General features: G+C 39.5%; 1 protein-coding gene across 1 annotated transcript in view; it reads right to left on the reverse strand.

Moving 5' to 3' along the window:
- Positions 1–14,522, reverse strand: part of dapk1 (death-associated protein kinase 1) — a 61,793-nt gene extending 47,271 nt beyond the window's left edge. Inside the window, exons 1-2 of the mRNA XM_026322300.1 lie at positions 14,398–14,522; positions 13,601–13,804 (exon numbers count right to left, since the gene is read on the reverse strand). Of these exons, the coding sequence (XP_026178085.1) occupies positions 13,601–13,662 (62 nt within the window). The 5' untranslated portion in view covers positions 13,663–13,804; positions 14,398–14,522. The remainder of the gene's footprint in view (positions 1–13,600; positions 13,805–14,397) is intronic.
- Between the last annotated feature and the right edge of the window lie 1,226 nt (positions 14,523–15,748).

Raw genomic sequence — 15,748 nt, forward strand, 5'->3', positions numbered from 1 at the left:
ACAACCCCTGCAGATGAGCTCTTACAAACTGAGGCCAGCCAGTCCATTAGTTGTTCATTAGTTCGCTGCCTTTTCACCTTCACCTTGACTCACTAAGTGTTTCCATACTAAAAATCCACACAAAACTCTTTTGTCAACACTTATTGGAAAACACGGCTGCTGCCAGGTTTTCAATAAGTGTTGGCGAAGTTTAAACAGGGCTGCCATGTGTTTTGGATGACATCAGAACAAAATAGGCACATGATAAAACTTAGATGTGTTGTGCAATGTTGCATTTTACTTAGCAAATCAGAAATGAATATTTCATAGGGGTACAAATCATCTTTGGCACTGGAGAGCAAAATCTTAAGAGCAAGAGAGTGCTGTGAACATTGGGAATGTGCTCAGCTTAAATGTGTGTCCTGTTATTCAGTGCTGGTCCTACTGATTCCCTATAAAGATGTGCGCAATAGTTTTAGCAAGTAAGCAACCACAGGACCTATGTTCAACATATATTACAATGAAAGTTTGGGACCAGATAAAAAGGGAAATATCAGTGTGCTTTGTGTGAGGTATCCCTTTAAATGTGCCTGGTCACTGCAATTACAGTCCTGCTTCTCTAGTTAATTAAATTGTCTTTGGCTCCTGGGGGATGAATAAAGTCCCAGTGCTTTGCACTGTTCTTTGTCAGTGTCCAAATTCAGAGCGAAAGGAGACACAGCTCTGACTAGCTCCTCTACATTTGACACTTGATGGGTGTTTATGTGCTAGAGATGAGAGAACAGATAAAAAACAGAACAGAAACTACATACTGCTGACAAATTATAAACTGTAATCACACCTCCCATTTCGTGCTTTGAAAGAAGGATGTTTCAAGTCCAACTGAGTACAGTGGTGTAAAAAGACCAAGTTCCTCAGTCTAAATTATGATTAAGCAACTTTTTTTTCCTTGCAGAAATGCCAAACATTTCTTAGTTTATGCTTCTCACTTGTGAGGATTTGCTCTTCGTTATGTATAGAACAGAAAAACTTAATATATTTATATTTTGGTTAGTTATTAGTTATAATAAACAAGCAATCTGAACACGTCACCTTGGACTTCAGGAGCCTATTAACAAATACGTTAAACTGCTCTACTGAGATTTTATTAACACCACGATTATTCATTTAGCTAAGAAACCAACTGCCTTAAGGGATAATGAAAATAATCTTTTGTCGCAGCCTTAGTTTATTCTGCATTGAGCATTATTAAAACCCAGTAAAACTATCAAACAGAATTTTTACTCCTGACACATATGGATTATTATTACTGCTAGAAGTGTCCAATGTCATTTTAATAATTTTGACTTATTCGGTGACATGAGGATTAGTTTTTGAAACATGAGCTAAAGGGTTTGGGTGAAGTATATCCTTTGGCAGATGAGCTATTGTGTTGAGCTGTATGTATAAACTGTAGTGACAAATGGATATTTGAGAACGGCAGAGAAATTAGCCAAAGCTACTGAGGGAAAACTGTAACTGAAAATTCCACAAAGATTACAATGGCCAACACTCAAAACACGTGCAACTCAGTCAGAGGCCTTTAACATGGTTCCACACTGGTGCTACATGTGCAGTTCATGTGTCTTTGCAGCAAGACAACAACTACAGGCTTCTAGGCTTCGAGGCTGTCTGCTGTCCGGTGTAAAAACTCCCTGGTGAGGCCAAGCTTTTCATTAGCATGGAGCGAAGTGTGGGAGGGAGCCTCAGAGTGCTCCCTGCCCACTCAGCTGTAGTGTGGGCCACAAACTGCACCAGCAGAAAAACATTATGCAACCACCATGCCATTGTGTACAGCGGAAGAGTAACCATGGCAACAGGATTCAGAGACTGAACGGAGGAACCAGCACTGGAAGGAAGAGTTGCAGATAATCCTGGGTGGGTGTAAACCGTGTTTGTGTGTGAGTGTGTTAGTGCACGGATATGAATTCTGTCAGGATGTCCTGATAGAGCTGTTTTCTTATTCCTAGTCCTATTCAATTATTACTATTATTATTAATATTAATATTGCAAAGCCCATAGACACTTTTCAGACATGGGATATGTATTGGTGGTTTTATCAATCTGTTAAAGTGACGGCTTTTTGTCACTTTTATGTTAATGTTCCTCATGGCTTCATTCAGACCCTGACAGCTGACACTAGACAATAAATCAGGTGACATATAATGTATGTCGTTGTCATGATGGGTACGCCCATTACACATAATCATAAAGCATCCTGAGAAATTAATTCAGTCACAAAGAAATATTTACATTTACAAAGCAATGCCAAGGATTTCACAGAAACAAATATAGAAGTCCATTATGAACATAAAGTCATCAACCAAGGTTTGACCTGCACCTGGGATTACAAAATGATCTCTCACACACACACACACACACACACACACACACACACACACACACACGCACACACACACACACACTTTGGCCAGCAACTAATAACTATTTTATCTGTTAATCTGCCCATTAGTTTCCTTATACAAAGCCTAATCATTTGACTATAAAATGACAGAAAATAGTAAAAATGTTTGATATGATTTTAGCAAAATCCAAAAGGTATTCAGTTTAGAAAAGCAGGAAATCCTCATACTTGAGAAGCAGAAACAGCAAATGACAATTTTGCTATTTTGGTTAACTGAATATCAAAACACCTTAAACTCACAGCTCAGGACACCACCAGCTCTTAATGTAGTAAACTACATTACAGATGAGCAAGAGCAAGATGATCTTTTCAACAAGTTACCATTTTACTCTCACAGATGACACTGATATTTAATTTGCTGAGTCAATAAGAGAAATAAATTAGCCATGTTGACAGGACCTCCTACGTGGCTATCATTTGATAGTGTTCTACAGGTGTCCAGACATTTTTCATCCCTTACACCTGTTTTACTTGTGGAGGAATACCATTCAGACGGTTCGAGCTTCAAAAAATATAAGTGACAGCACTGAGAAATATTACTGACAGAAGATAATGAGAAGCAAGCAGTGTTTGCCCTCGTCTAGCAGCCACAGTGAAAAGCCATTCAACATGTCTGAAGAATGTCACTCACCTCCCCCACCTCTAAGGTTTTAAGGCAGCACCCATAATGGGTACATTGTGCTTGGAGGTAAAGAGAGGTGAAAGGTTTCCTTTATCATCTTCAGAGTGATCTCCAAACATTCTCACTGTCAAAGATACTGAACAGATTCTTTAGGCTCCAAAACACACAAAACCCAGGGATTTGTTTTGTTAAAGATCATTACAGGAAGACAGGTGTGGACATTATTCCCACTATATGGATATGAAGAAATTCCCTAATGAGCCGTCCGATAGTTTTAGAAAGACTAGCCCGGACAAGCATAAAGAACCATGGTCATAACTGTGCCACCTCCTCTAACAGTGTTCCCAGAAAATCCATTAATCATGCAGAGATAATCCAAAAAAGTCTGATAAAAACAGATATGAAACAATGAAATACACTGATGAACTACAAAGCTCTAAATAATCCATCATGTTGATTCTAAGATGTGTAATAAATAATACAAATATTCTGTAAATGTGACCATTTCCATGCTAAAAAAATCCTCATAAATGACCAAGATTTGGTATCATCTCTAATTTAAACTTTGGTTGGTGAGGAACCCTTGGTGAACTACACATTAAATAAATTCACATTAATCCTGTAGAACTGATCAGAATTGCTTCAGACAGAGTGAGGCACTCGTCATGCAAATTTCACAGACTGCTGACAGTGACACCATTGGATAAAACCACAGTCTCACTTTCTTATGTATAGATGAAACCACTTGGATAGTACCACTCACATTTATCTGGATATTTAATGTGTGTCCAATGGGCAATATGAGCTGTGTTGCTGCCTCATTTAGCAACGTTTAAGAAACCTATGTAATACTTCATAAAAGTGAAATAATTCCTGAGACATTCCTTATATTAGATCAGGCTTTGATTTAAATCAGGACCTACTTGATAAATAAGCAAACAAATCAGAAATAACACACAAACCTTCAAACTTAAAGATTTTCTATACTAAATACTACAGCCATGCATTTAGTTTTTAATCTATCTCAGACATCTGAGTTGCTCACTACAAACAATCAGCATCATTCTGTCAGGTGTCCACTGAATCTGATATTGCATCACGCTGTCTTCACAGCTGTCTCTCAGAACATGAAAAGCCTTTGGTTTACCTGTCTTCTGTGAATACTAATGTGCTCAGTTTGTTAAACAGGAGCACAAGAAAGACAGAGACAAATACAGAAAGCAGCTTGAAATCAGGCCGTGCATACAAATTCAGAGAAGTGCAAGTGTGTTGTTGGAGGAGCTGGTGGGAGCAGCTGAGGAGGGGGCTGCTGGTGCTTCAGCAGCTCCATTTATGGTCTCTTGCTTTATTTCACGGTTGCTCTTTAAAACACAGCCCCCATATGTTTGATGAAACTGACATTCAGCTAGTTTCGAGGTGTCTGACTCTTCCATGACACAGGGAAAGTCAGCAGGCACACAGACTGGTTTTGTAGGATTTGGAAAGACACTGATGGTGGGTCCTGGTTATGACAGAAATGGGCAACATATGACATTCAAAAACTAAATCCCACACTCTGTGACAACAAATATAACAATAAAGACAACAATTAGCCACCTAGAAAGAAGAACCTGAAAATATTTGGCATGAAATTGTAAAAAAATAAATAAATTCCAGTATCTCTAGACTTTATTTATAAGGCTGTTTAACATAAAGCAATAGAATATACAGTGGTGTGAAAAGGTGTTGGCCCTCTTCCTGATTTCTTATTTTTTTGCATGTTTGTCACACTTTAATGTTTCAGATCATCAAACGTATTTAAATATTAGTCAAAGATAACACAAGTAAACACATCATGCAGTTTTTAAATGAAGGCTTTTATTTAGAGGGAAAACAAAATCCAAAACTACATGGCCCTGTGTGAAAGAGTGTTTATCCAGCCTGTTAAAACATAACTTAACTGTGGTTTAAGAAATCAAATAGGACCTGCCTGACAAAGTGAAGTAGACTTTTGAAGTAGATCCTCAAAAGCTAGACATCATGCCGTGATCCAAAGAAATTCAAAAGCAAATGAGAAAGAGAGTAATCGAGATCTATCAGTCTTTGAAAAGGTTGTAAAGCCATTTCTAAAGCTTTGGGACTGCAGCGAACCACAGTGACAGCCATTATCTACAAATGGCAAAAACATGGAACAGTGGAGAACCTTCCCAGGAGTGGCCGGCCGACCAAAATTACCCCAAGAGCGCAGCGACGACTCATCCCAGAGGTCACAAATGACCCCACAATGTCCAAAGAACTGCAGGCCTCACTTGCCTCAGTTAAGGTCACTGTTCATGACTCCACCATAAGAAAGAGACTGGGCAAAAATGGTCTGCATGGCAGAGTTCCAACACGAAAACCGCTGCTGAGCAAAAACAACATAAAGGCTCGTGTCAGTTTTGCCAGAAAACACCTTGATGATCTCCAAGACTTTTGGGAAAATACTCTGTGGACTGACGGGAGAAAAGTTGAACTTTTTGAAAGGTGTGTGTCCCATTACGTCTGGCGTAAAAGTAACAACGCATTTCAGAAAAAGAACATCATACCAACAGTAAAATATGGTGGTGGTAGTGTGATGGTCTGAGGCTGTTTTGCTGCTTCAGGACTTGGAAGACTTGCTGTGATAAATGGAACCATGAATTCTGATGTCTTCCAAAAAATCCTGAAGGAGAATGCCCGGCCATCTATTCGTGACCTCAAGCTGAAGGGTTCTGCAGCAGGACAATGATCCAAAACGCACCAGCAAGTCCACCTCTGAATGGCTGAAGAAAAACAAAATGAAGACTTTGAAGTGGCCTAGTCAAAGTCCTGACCTGAATCCGATTGAGATGCTTTGGCATGACCTTAAAAAGGCGGTTCATGCTCGAAAACCCTTCAATGTGGTTGAATTACAACAATTCTGCAAAGATGAGTGGGCCAAAATTCCTCCACAGCGCTGTAACAGACTCACTGCAAGTTACTGCAAACGCTTGATTGCAGTTTTTGCTGCTAAGGGTGGCCCAACCAGACATTAGGTTTTGGGGGGCAAACACTTTTTAACATCATGTAGTTTTGGATTTTGTTTTCCCTTAATAATAAAAACCTTCATTTAAAAACTGCATGATGTTTTTACTTGTGTTATCTTTGACTAATATTTACATTTGTCTGATGATCTGAAACAAAGTGTGACAAACATGCAACAAAATAGGAAATCAGGAAGGGGGCCAACACTTTTTCACACCACTGTAACTCAGTTATACTGACATTTGAGCAACTCGACTGAAACCGGATTCACTTCAGCTCAAAATCACCCTGGTGGACCAGATTGAAGCAGCTCTTGTTAAATATGTCTGGGGGACATAACCATATTTATGAAACTTTGAATACAGCTAACCCCATAAATGTTTTGTTTACCTTTGTATCAACAATTCAAGGACTGGGATTTGATATCTCAAGCAATGACCAAACAATTAGCACGTATGCATGTTTAATTTGCTTCCATGTATTTGAATGGTCTATGTCTTGGGCCTTAAGGATTTTACTGGTGGTCTCGTTCCTTCCGTCTCATTTAAACACAAAGAGGAGACATCTGAAATGACTTTGAGCAAAGCCTAATCTAAGGTGGAGCTGGTTTATTTAAATAATGTCAGCACTGATCAGGGTGAATCTTTCCTTCATGATCTTGTGTATGTAAGCAGAAAGGTAAGTAACTGGTTTGGGTGAACACATTATTTGCCTCTGTTTTCAGACTACTTAAAGCTCTGCTTGGCCATTAAGTCAGTGAGACAGTCCCAAACAGTGCTAGACTAACAGTAAGTCTGACATAGAACAGACAGGTGATGTATGTTGTCAGCAAAGCTGGAAGCCTGTGACGGGGAATACCACAAAGTAAAAAACAGCTTCCCTGTAACATGACTTCATGCCAGCTGTTAAAATTTTTATTCTAATCCTAATCTGAATATGGTTTTGTTTGGGTAATAAACTAATGTGTACAACAGCCGTACTTCAATCCTATTTTTCAAAAGGGATCTTAAATCCTGGGCACTCACGAAATGTTGCTCATACTATTTCAATTCATTTTGGGTTCAGAAAATTCCAAGCAACCAAAACACTTCATCCACCAGTGTGTGTAGAGGGTTATGTCTAACAATCCCAGTGGTCATTGTGTCAAAATGAATAAACTTACATTTTCCACACTTGCAACTTTAGAGAGCGCTCCTTCCTCGTTTATACTGTTGTTAATAATCAAACAGAGACAAAACATTTGGGACACGGGTAGGATTTTAGTGTGAGAGCCGCACATCTGACAGGTGGATCAGCTTGTAGGTAGACACTGTTGACAAATGATCACCGCTTTGACACTTAGTCTCTAACATCCCATAAATAACCCATATGGATGTTCTGCTATAGGAATACAGGCAAGTGCGCACGCACGCACGCACGCACACACAAATCTCTTCTGATGCTACACGTTCAAACAAGCTTCTTCAAGTAACACAAAAAGCATCATCTTCTATGCATTATAGGATTTCCAGCAACTGAAGGATAAATGGCAAAACAGTAAAGTAAAAGTAAACCATTGTGATGCTGTATATCTGAAATACTTCATGCGGCATCCTTGCAGGGAAATGTCTTCGATTTAAGTAGGCGAGCATGTGTGAAAAATGAATAGGTTTTCCAAAAAAAAAAAAAATACCACACTGGAAGGAGTGTTACATAAACTCACATCTTTTCAATGTAACAGAAAAGGCTAACGCCACCGCTTTCAAGCTGAATAAAATTTCTCACTATTTATATATTTCAATTTCAACTACTCTGTGCTGTCATGTACTTCTAGTGGACTAAGAGACTGTATGTAAACATACAGCACAAAGTCATCAGATGCATTATTGTTAATTACAGGGGAAAGCTGGCAGGGTATTAGCAAGCGTGCAGAGGTAATACTAGGAAGATAAAACACAGGGAAGTGGAAAGTTGTCTTTCCCTGACAATTAACGCTCGACTGCCTGTAGATCCCTCCTAATTGACCACAAAAGGGCTGTAGCTCCCTACTCCACCTCCAACACACACATACATATACAGAGCATGGCACCCCTGCCATTCACCCACTAACACAGTTGGCAGAAATCCAATTATCCTCCATTGACTGATGAGACTAATTGAAAATAACCCATTAAGCTCCTTTTAGGACATTCCTGAAGAGTCAGATTTCAATTTGATTTGTAAGATGGCTGAGTAGCCTTTCAGACACAGTCAGAGAGCAAGATAAGAAGTGAAATCTGACTTCAAATCTCCAAGAACACTGGAAATTTGCACCATTTCTTTAAAAAATACTTTCTGCTCACTTCCAAGTAGCACAACTTCTATACTGTTTTTAGCAATTCCTTTCCTAGTCCTCTTCTCTTACATGATGATGCACAGGAATATTACAATGCTTCTCTGACTCATACACTCAGTACTACAACTAGATAATGTTGGTAACAGACAGACTGGAGTTCGGGTGATTTTCCACTCAGTACCGTAGGTAAACATGTCAGACAAATCACAAAAATGTAAATATGTACAGGATATGGCAAAGAAACCAAGACAGAAAAATATTGTGATGTTAACACACTGTATGTGAGTATTGGTGTTTTCCAGAATAAACAATTCTCAGTTTGACCGCAGTCATTAGAAATGCTGATACTAGTTACATTTTATAAACTAAGAGAAGTGCTAAAATAACCTGAAACTAATGCCCTTAAAGTCAGACTGCATTTATTTGACAGCGGTGCTGCTCCCTGAGGTCGATGGGGGTGGGGAAGGATGGGTCGGGTGAGTGGCAGGCCTCATCAAGGCCATTCCTGCTACCCAGACTGCCCCTCCACCCAATAATACATCCCATGGTGAGGGGGGATATCTAGGTCAGTAGCTGGGGCACTGTCTTTACGGAGTGTACTTGGCATTAGCTGGTGCTTGTGTGTTCACGAAAAGGATGTCAGTTTGCTGCAGTGAATTTCTTTGTAATGGTCTGCATTCAAACTACTGGTTTCTTTAGGGGAAAGACATTCTTAACTTTACTGTCATTTAAGTCAGGATCCCATGTGGGTGTTTTTGCCTGTAATCCCATCCTGTATTCACAGAAATGTGTCTTTAGGGTGATTTTTCATGAGGAAAAACCCAAATGCAGTCCCAGTTCAATGCTTTAATGTCAATTTGCATTGCAGATTCTTTTCTGATATACACCCACCCTCCTCCTCTGCAAATTGCAACCACATGAACAGACAGACAGACACACACACACACACACACAAAAGGAGGCAGAATCCACACAGCAGTCAGATTAATGCAGACTAATGATAGAGTCAGAGCAGAGCAAAAATATGCAAAGTGTGAAACTGCCCTGTGGACCAGATGAAAGGCACACATCAAATGCATTCCACAGTCAGCTAATGCCATCCGTCTCTTTCTAAGTCAACCAGAAAGCGATGGAGTCAGAGGGTCTCCAAACAAATGACAACATGGAAAATGAAGATCACGTATGTGTACTTCACCACTGATGCAGTGGGGGTTTCTAATGCAAAAACACTTTGTAAAACCTGTAATTAGACTTAATTTCCTCCCAATGACCATTTTTGAAAAGTCACTCTTGTATATGAAGGCTGTAGCTTGTCACCACAAAGTTGCTTCCCCAAACTTAAAAGGTAGAGGTTTCAGTTTTCTGTAAAATTTTGATTCATAGATGTACCACTCTTGGCAATATAATTTTGTGTAAACACTTAATACTGGTCTGATGTATAGAAAAAAACCACCAGAAATTCTTACTGCAACTGGGAATGTCATATATTCAGTGTCCACAAACCACAGATATTCAGTTAACAATGAAGAGACAAGCAACAAATCTACATATTTGAGAAGATCGAACTAGAAAATATTTGCCAGCAATTAATACCTTGTAATTATAGAAATAGATCAATTCTCTAACAATTGACAAATCAATTAAATCAATGCAGCCCTAAAAAGCTGCAGAAAGTATAGACTATTGCACTATACACAAGCAGGTTAGAGAGTCTGCCCTTGAATGCACTATTCTTCAAATGCAAGCCACAGAGGCCCTAATAGAGTGTTTTTATCCCTGCAGTCTGACAGCCACAAACCAAATGACCACCACAAAACCCTTAAATGCTGCAGCAATAGATAACCATCCTTTTCAAGAAGCATCAAACAGCAGATCTTTTGAGATGTCAGTAGCTGTCTTCAGTAACTCCCTGTTGATCTCAGGCTTGAAGTGAGAATTTTCTGCCAATGTGTAAGGCAATTAGAGAGATCAACAGAGCATAGATGCGGCCAAGTGCTTGACTTATTAGAGGAATGTGTTTGGAGGAGAACAGTGAAAGTGGCAAGGCAAGAAATAGACTGGCATTTTTTTGGGCACAGTTCATATTGGAGAATTTGAAGACTGATACATGGACCTGAGATTACTACACCTTCCTTAATGTAGCTCTGTAAGTAACAACCTGAGGTCTTGCCTGTGGGCCTAACAACTAACACATTGTGATACCAGCTATTGTCTGAATGACAGCTCATTTCACACTTCTGATAATTCCCGTTTTCTGAGTTGCCTTCTGTGTGTCTATAGGGGTGATAGAATCTGGCAACATATCCCACACCACACTAGCAAGCCAGAAAAAGACTGGTGCAGTCATCACGTGGTTAAATCAAGGTTTGATAAAATTAAACATTCTGGATAAAGTGAAGCTATTAGAGGCTTTAACAATTCCAATTGTTACAAATAGAGGGACAATGAAATATATTAGATTACACTGCACACATGGCTAAGATGTGACTGTTATCCATCTCTTCTGGTTGTATGCTCATTATACTGCTAAAATGCTCACTGTGGAGAGATGTTAATGAAGATTAGATGCTTGGCTTCACCAAGCTTTGGTTTTACCATGCATAAATAGTGTCAGTGAAAGAATAAAGTTACTGCTTGGGTGATTTCCTATTTTGCCAAAACAAATGGGCCTCATTCCAACTCAGCCGACATCAGGCCTGGAGAACAGTCAGATCACAGGGCTCTCTGTCTTAAAGCATGCGAGGCATTATAGTGCAAGTCATGCCGTGGTAATCTTGCCAATGAAGAGAAAGACTCACCGGCTTTTATCATAAACTAACCCTGGTTAATCCAAAGTTCTTCCAAGTTAAAGCAATTTGTATTAGCAGAACAATAAACTATTTATACAGCTGTCAGTTTTAAGTCATTGGAGCAGTGAACTGTGAGAGGAATAAATTTGGTAAGGTTTGATGTGAATCAAAAAACATCACACTAAGCTAAGAGAAATCTGATGAATAAGTCACATGTACTCACCACATACGAACAAATCTGTTCTAGCTGAAGACAAATTATTTGTCTTTTGTAACCAATGCAAAACATGATTTCCACAGACAGATCATTAATTTTCGTTCATGATTAGATGCAACTGGATACTGAATATCAAGTCTTTTTGTGTGTACAGAGTTTTACAGTAAACCCAGCAATCAAAAAAATACAAGTTTTCTGTCTCCTAAAGAACTGAAATCCTTCTAAAAGCAGACTTGTGCAATACTCTCTCTGGGCTGTTCTCTATTGGAGGAAACTCAAAATACCAGCTTGCATGGATGTCTTTATAGCAAACCGTGAAGTTTTACAAAAACACAAATGTTTACCATATTTGAGCACTCTAAACGCTTAAAAATCCCTCATAATTAGGAGGCAGCAAAGCAGATTTAAAACTCTATATTCTCCCTAACAAACCACAACAGAACCTCATATTGGAGTGACGACCAAATGAGACTATCACACTCACAGTCGTCTCTCTAACTCCAGCTAGAAATTCAATCCCATTACACAAAGCTCCCCAATCGTCTCTATTACCAAAGTAGCATAGCAAAGTAGCTATAGCAACTTCAGCTTTCCCCCACAGTGTGGGAAGGTGAGCGCTAAAAGGAGCAGCAGTGTTGCCAGACAGGCCCTGGAGAGCAGAAAACAACTGGTTGATTATTACCAACACAGTGTACATGTGTCACTTTGATAACCAGAAACTTACAGAGATCCATTTCCATGTTTCGGATCGTCATATGAGGACAGGTCTGTGATCCAGTGTGGGTAAAAATGACACTTGGCTTCTGTGTTATTTCCACCTTTTACTTTTATAGTTTTTATCTATGCAGCAAGCCTGCCAGTGTGATTTGCCTATACACACAGCACACACAGGATCACTCTTTAGCCTTTATGTGAACATCCTACTTTGTCATTCAAGCAACTTCCCAGACTAAAAACAACCTGAAGGACCAAAACATCTGTTTTGTCAAATTGTTTCTTCTACATTCAAGCTCTTCACCTCCACTGCCAGCAGACTGAATGAAGAGAAACCAGGCTGTGGCACGATGAAAATCTTCTCCCTATGAAGATACTGTTTGCCTGCTCCTGCAATAAATCTCCAGGAAGAAGCAGCTACACTAACAAACACTAACCTCTTCATCATTGACAACAATGCATTATGGACTGCATTAATCACAGCCTAGTCTGAGTGGGGGGATGCATGTCCTGAGGAATACTCACAGGCAGAGTATGTGTGTATGCATGCCTGCCTGGGTGCATGTGTGTACAGATTAAACCTGTGCTTGTTAAGTTATTGGTGCAGCATTGCATGAAAACATATAATCAAGAGTATTACTATACATGAATAGTCCTGATAGGTTGGTTAAAATTAGACCTAAAGTAATTAGTTCAGTGACGCCCAACATCAGCCCATCAGATAGACCCCTTTATAAATGAGGTAATTAACACAATTTGAGTGCAGAGAAAGCACTCCTGTATATAAGTCTACACAAATCACATTACTAAGGTCTAGTCTCTCTTTTCCATTAAGAAATGTTTTTGTACTACTACTGTTTGTGTGCTGATTTCCCTCCTGAACACAAATACATGGATATGTATTGGCAAATACTTTCTAATAATAACAATTATAATTTCCATTTTATTCAAATAAACTGAGCTTCACAGTCTTTCCATGTAGCTTGAATTTTACTGGATTTGTGCAATGACTGCAATTAGTTTAATGAAGAAATAAATACAAACATGCAATTTCTAGCTTTTTAAATAGGGGAGTTTGTTGTTTTCCTGAAGGTAAAGTGAATAACTTGGATGTAAGGCTGCTGTCAGATAAAATAAGGCATCTGAGGATGGTATTTTTTGTAAAATCAATCAAAAACATAATCACCAGTATTACTGGCAATAAAAATAACTGTTGCAGCCCTCCGTTAGTGTTTGCATGGATTAAACCCATCTGTTTGCTGAGTTGTGGGTACAGCACAGAATGAAAACATATATTTAGGACTATAATATGAGCACTGTGGATGTGTTAAATACAGTATGTAAGCTAAATATTTGTTATCTAAATTTAGACCTGGTGTTGTCCCAGTGTCCCACCCACCCTCCTTCTCACAGCCATGAAAACGGGAAGTTTATCCGCAGTAAGAGAATAAGAGTAAGTATAAACCTCAGTAAAACCTACCTCCCCAGCTCGTCTCCGATTTCATAAAAGTCCTCAACATTTTCTTGGTTGAAAACAGTCATGTTGTCCAGGCACTTCCTTCGCCCCGTCCCCCACCTTCACCACAGGCTTGTCCTCCGAACCGGCTCTTCACAGCTGCACCATCCCTACCAGCAGCCTCCGGTCTGGGCAGGGTTACGGCCAACAGTCCTCCTCATGGTAGAGCTTCAGACCCAGGTAAGGAGAGAAAAACCAAACCATTAGACCTGGACTAGGACCCCTGACTGTGGGGGTACTGGGGAAAGGTGGGCGTCAGTCAACAAAAGGAAAACCAAAGTCTTGAACCTGCAGCTCTGGGGCGAAGTCACGACTCCTGGAACGGATCTTTCGGGTACCCCTTTGAAATATTGGGCTGTACCAGCTGCCAGTCTGACAGATAATAACATAACCATAGTCGTGTCACCGCCGGCTGGATGAGAGTACAAATCACCCTCCATGAAAGCTCGGCGGAGCCCCGGGAAGCAGCTAACCTCCGACCGAGTAAAGTCACATCGTTAGCCCGTTTTCTTTAACTAATTAGTGACCTGGACAGGTGTGTAACCCACTTTAACCTTAGCTAAGAAACGAAAAAGTCACACCCCTGAACCCTCCGTTTAAATAGGCGAACCGTTCAGCTTTTCCTAAATAAAAGCCCGTGTATATCCCCCTGTAACGTGAAATACTCGTTAACGTTAACGTTAAGCTAACCGAGCGATATTGGCGCTTATACACAAAAAATAAATAGGCAATATTAATAAATACACCGTAAAGTATCTTACAGTATGCCGGTGTGTGTCCCGCTGCCAAGTGTAGTCCAGGTTTCATGCGTTTTGTAGGAGCCAGTGACCCAGGTTCGGCTCACGGAAGACAAAATGCTGCTGAAACGGAGAAATCAACGTTAACAATGTGAGGCAGGCTGGTCCTGCTGCTGCCTTCAGGCTCCATGGGAAAATCGGTGAATGTATGATGCAGTAGGACGCTGTTTGGATAGTTCACATTTTACCTTGTGCTGCACCAGGCTAACACAAGTCAATCATAAAGTAGTTGTCGTTGAATAACAATTGAGGTTTGTTTTCCACCCGAAATATGAGGGAAGCACAGTGAAGCTGAAAATTCTGTTTTTTAATTGCCTTGAATGCAGCACCCGTGTATGTCCGTTGGAGGAGCAGCTTCTACCGCAAGAGGGCAGAAAAGATTTCACTTTTATTTCTATCTTTTTATCTTTCTATTTATTTCTATCTTTACTAATATTAGTTTACTTCCAGTCACCGGTTTTTTATTTTGTTCAAGAAATATTCTAAACATGAAGGGAGATTTAGACAATTCAGCAAAAATGAATGTTGCAACAATGCTCATGGACCAATTATGAGAAAATGGAATCTGGCAAAGGCCTCACACATGTATGTAGAAACTCTATGCAGTTATTTTGTGTCTGGTTGTGGTTGTCTTGTCTTGTCTCAGTAGTTGTTTTCTGTCTTTTTGTGGTGGTTTTGTGTCATTTTGCATCTCGGTAGGAATATTGCTTTTGTGGTCATTATATGTGTCTCTTTATATTCATTTCATGTCTGTGCGATTTGTGTCTTTATGATCTTTTTTTTGTTATAAAAGTGTGTCCGTAAAATGTCAAAAAAATGCTGCATCACAACTTGATTCTACCATACGCTTATGAATTCATACACAATTTCTACTCTATATTGCCCCTTTATGTTCTGAGGGGTTATCTCGTGCTTTTTCTTTTTGTACTAAATACTCTGGGACACAAATTGCCTTAAAACTGCTTAATTGCATTATGCTAGAGTTAACATTGAGAAAGTACAACAAAAGCTACACACCTTTTTAGCACTAAATGTCCTTCACATTAATTGTCTTTATGATCACAAATATGCAGATTGAGTTTAGCCAGAGATTTATTTTCAGCCATGATATTCTAAACATGTTCTTTGCCCCAGATTGTCTGCATGATAATTGGCACAGAGCAGCCTCACAAATCATATTATATTACATACTGCATGTACTACTGCATGTATATGCAAATAACTGGAACATAGGCTGTTTGAGCCATAATAATTCTTGTCCTATATAGTTGTTCCAATTAAACACTATAGGATTCTTTCAGTATGAGACACTAAT

The sequence above is a fragment of the Mastacembelus armatus genome, chromosome 9, assembly GCF_900324485.2.
Source record: "Mastacembelus armatus chromosome 9, fMasArm1.2, whole genome shotgun sequence".
In the NCBI taxonomy this organism is placed as follows: domain Eukaryota; kingdom Metazoa; phylum Chordata; class Actinopteri; order Synbranchiformes; family Mastacembelidae; genus Mastacembelus; species Mastacembelus armatus.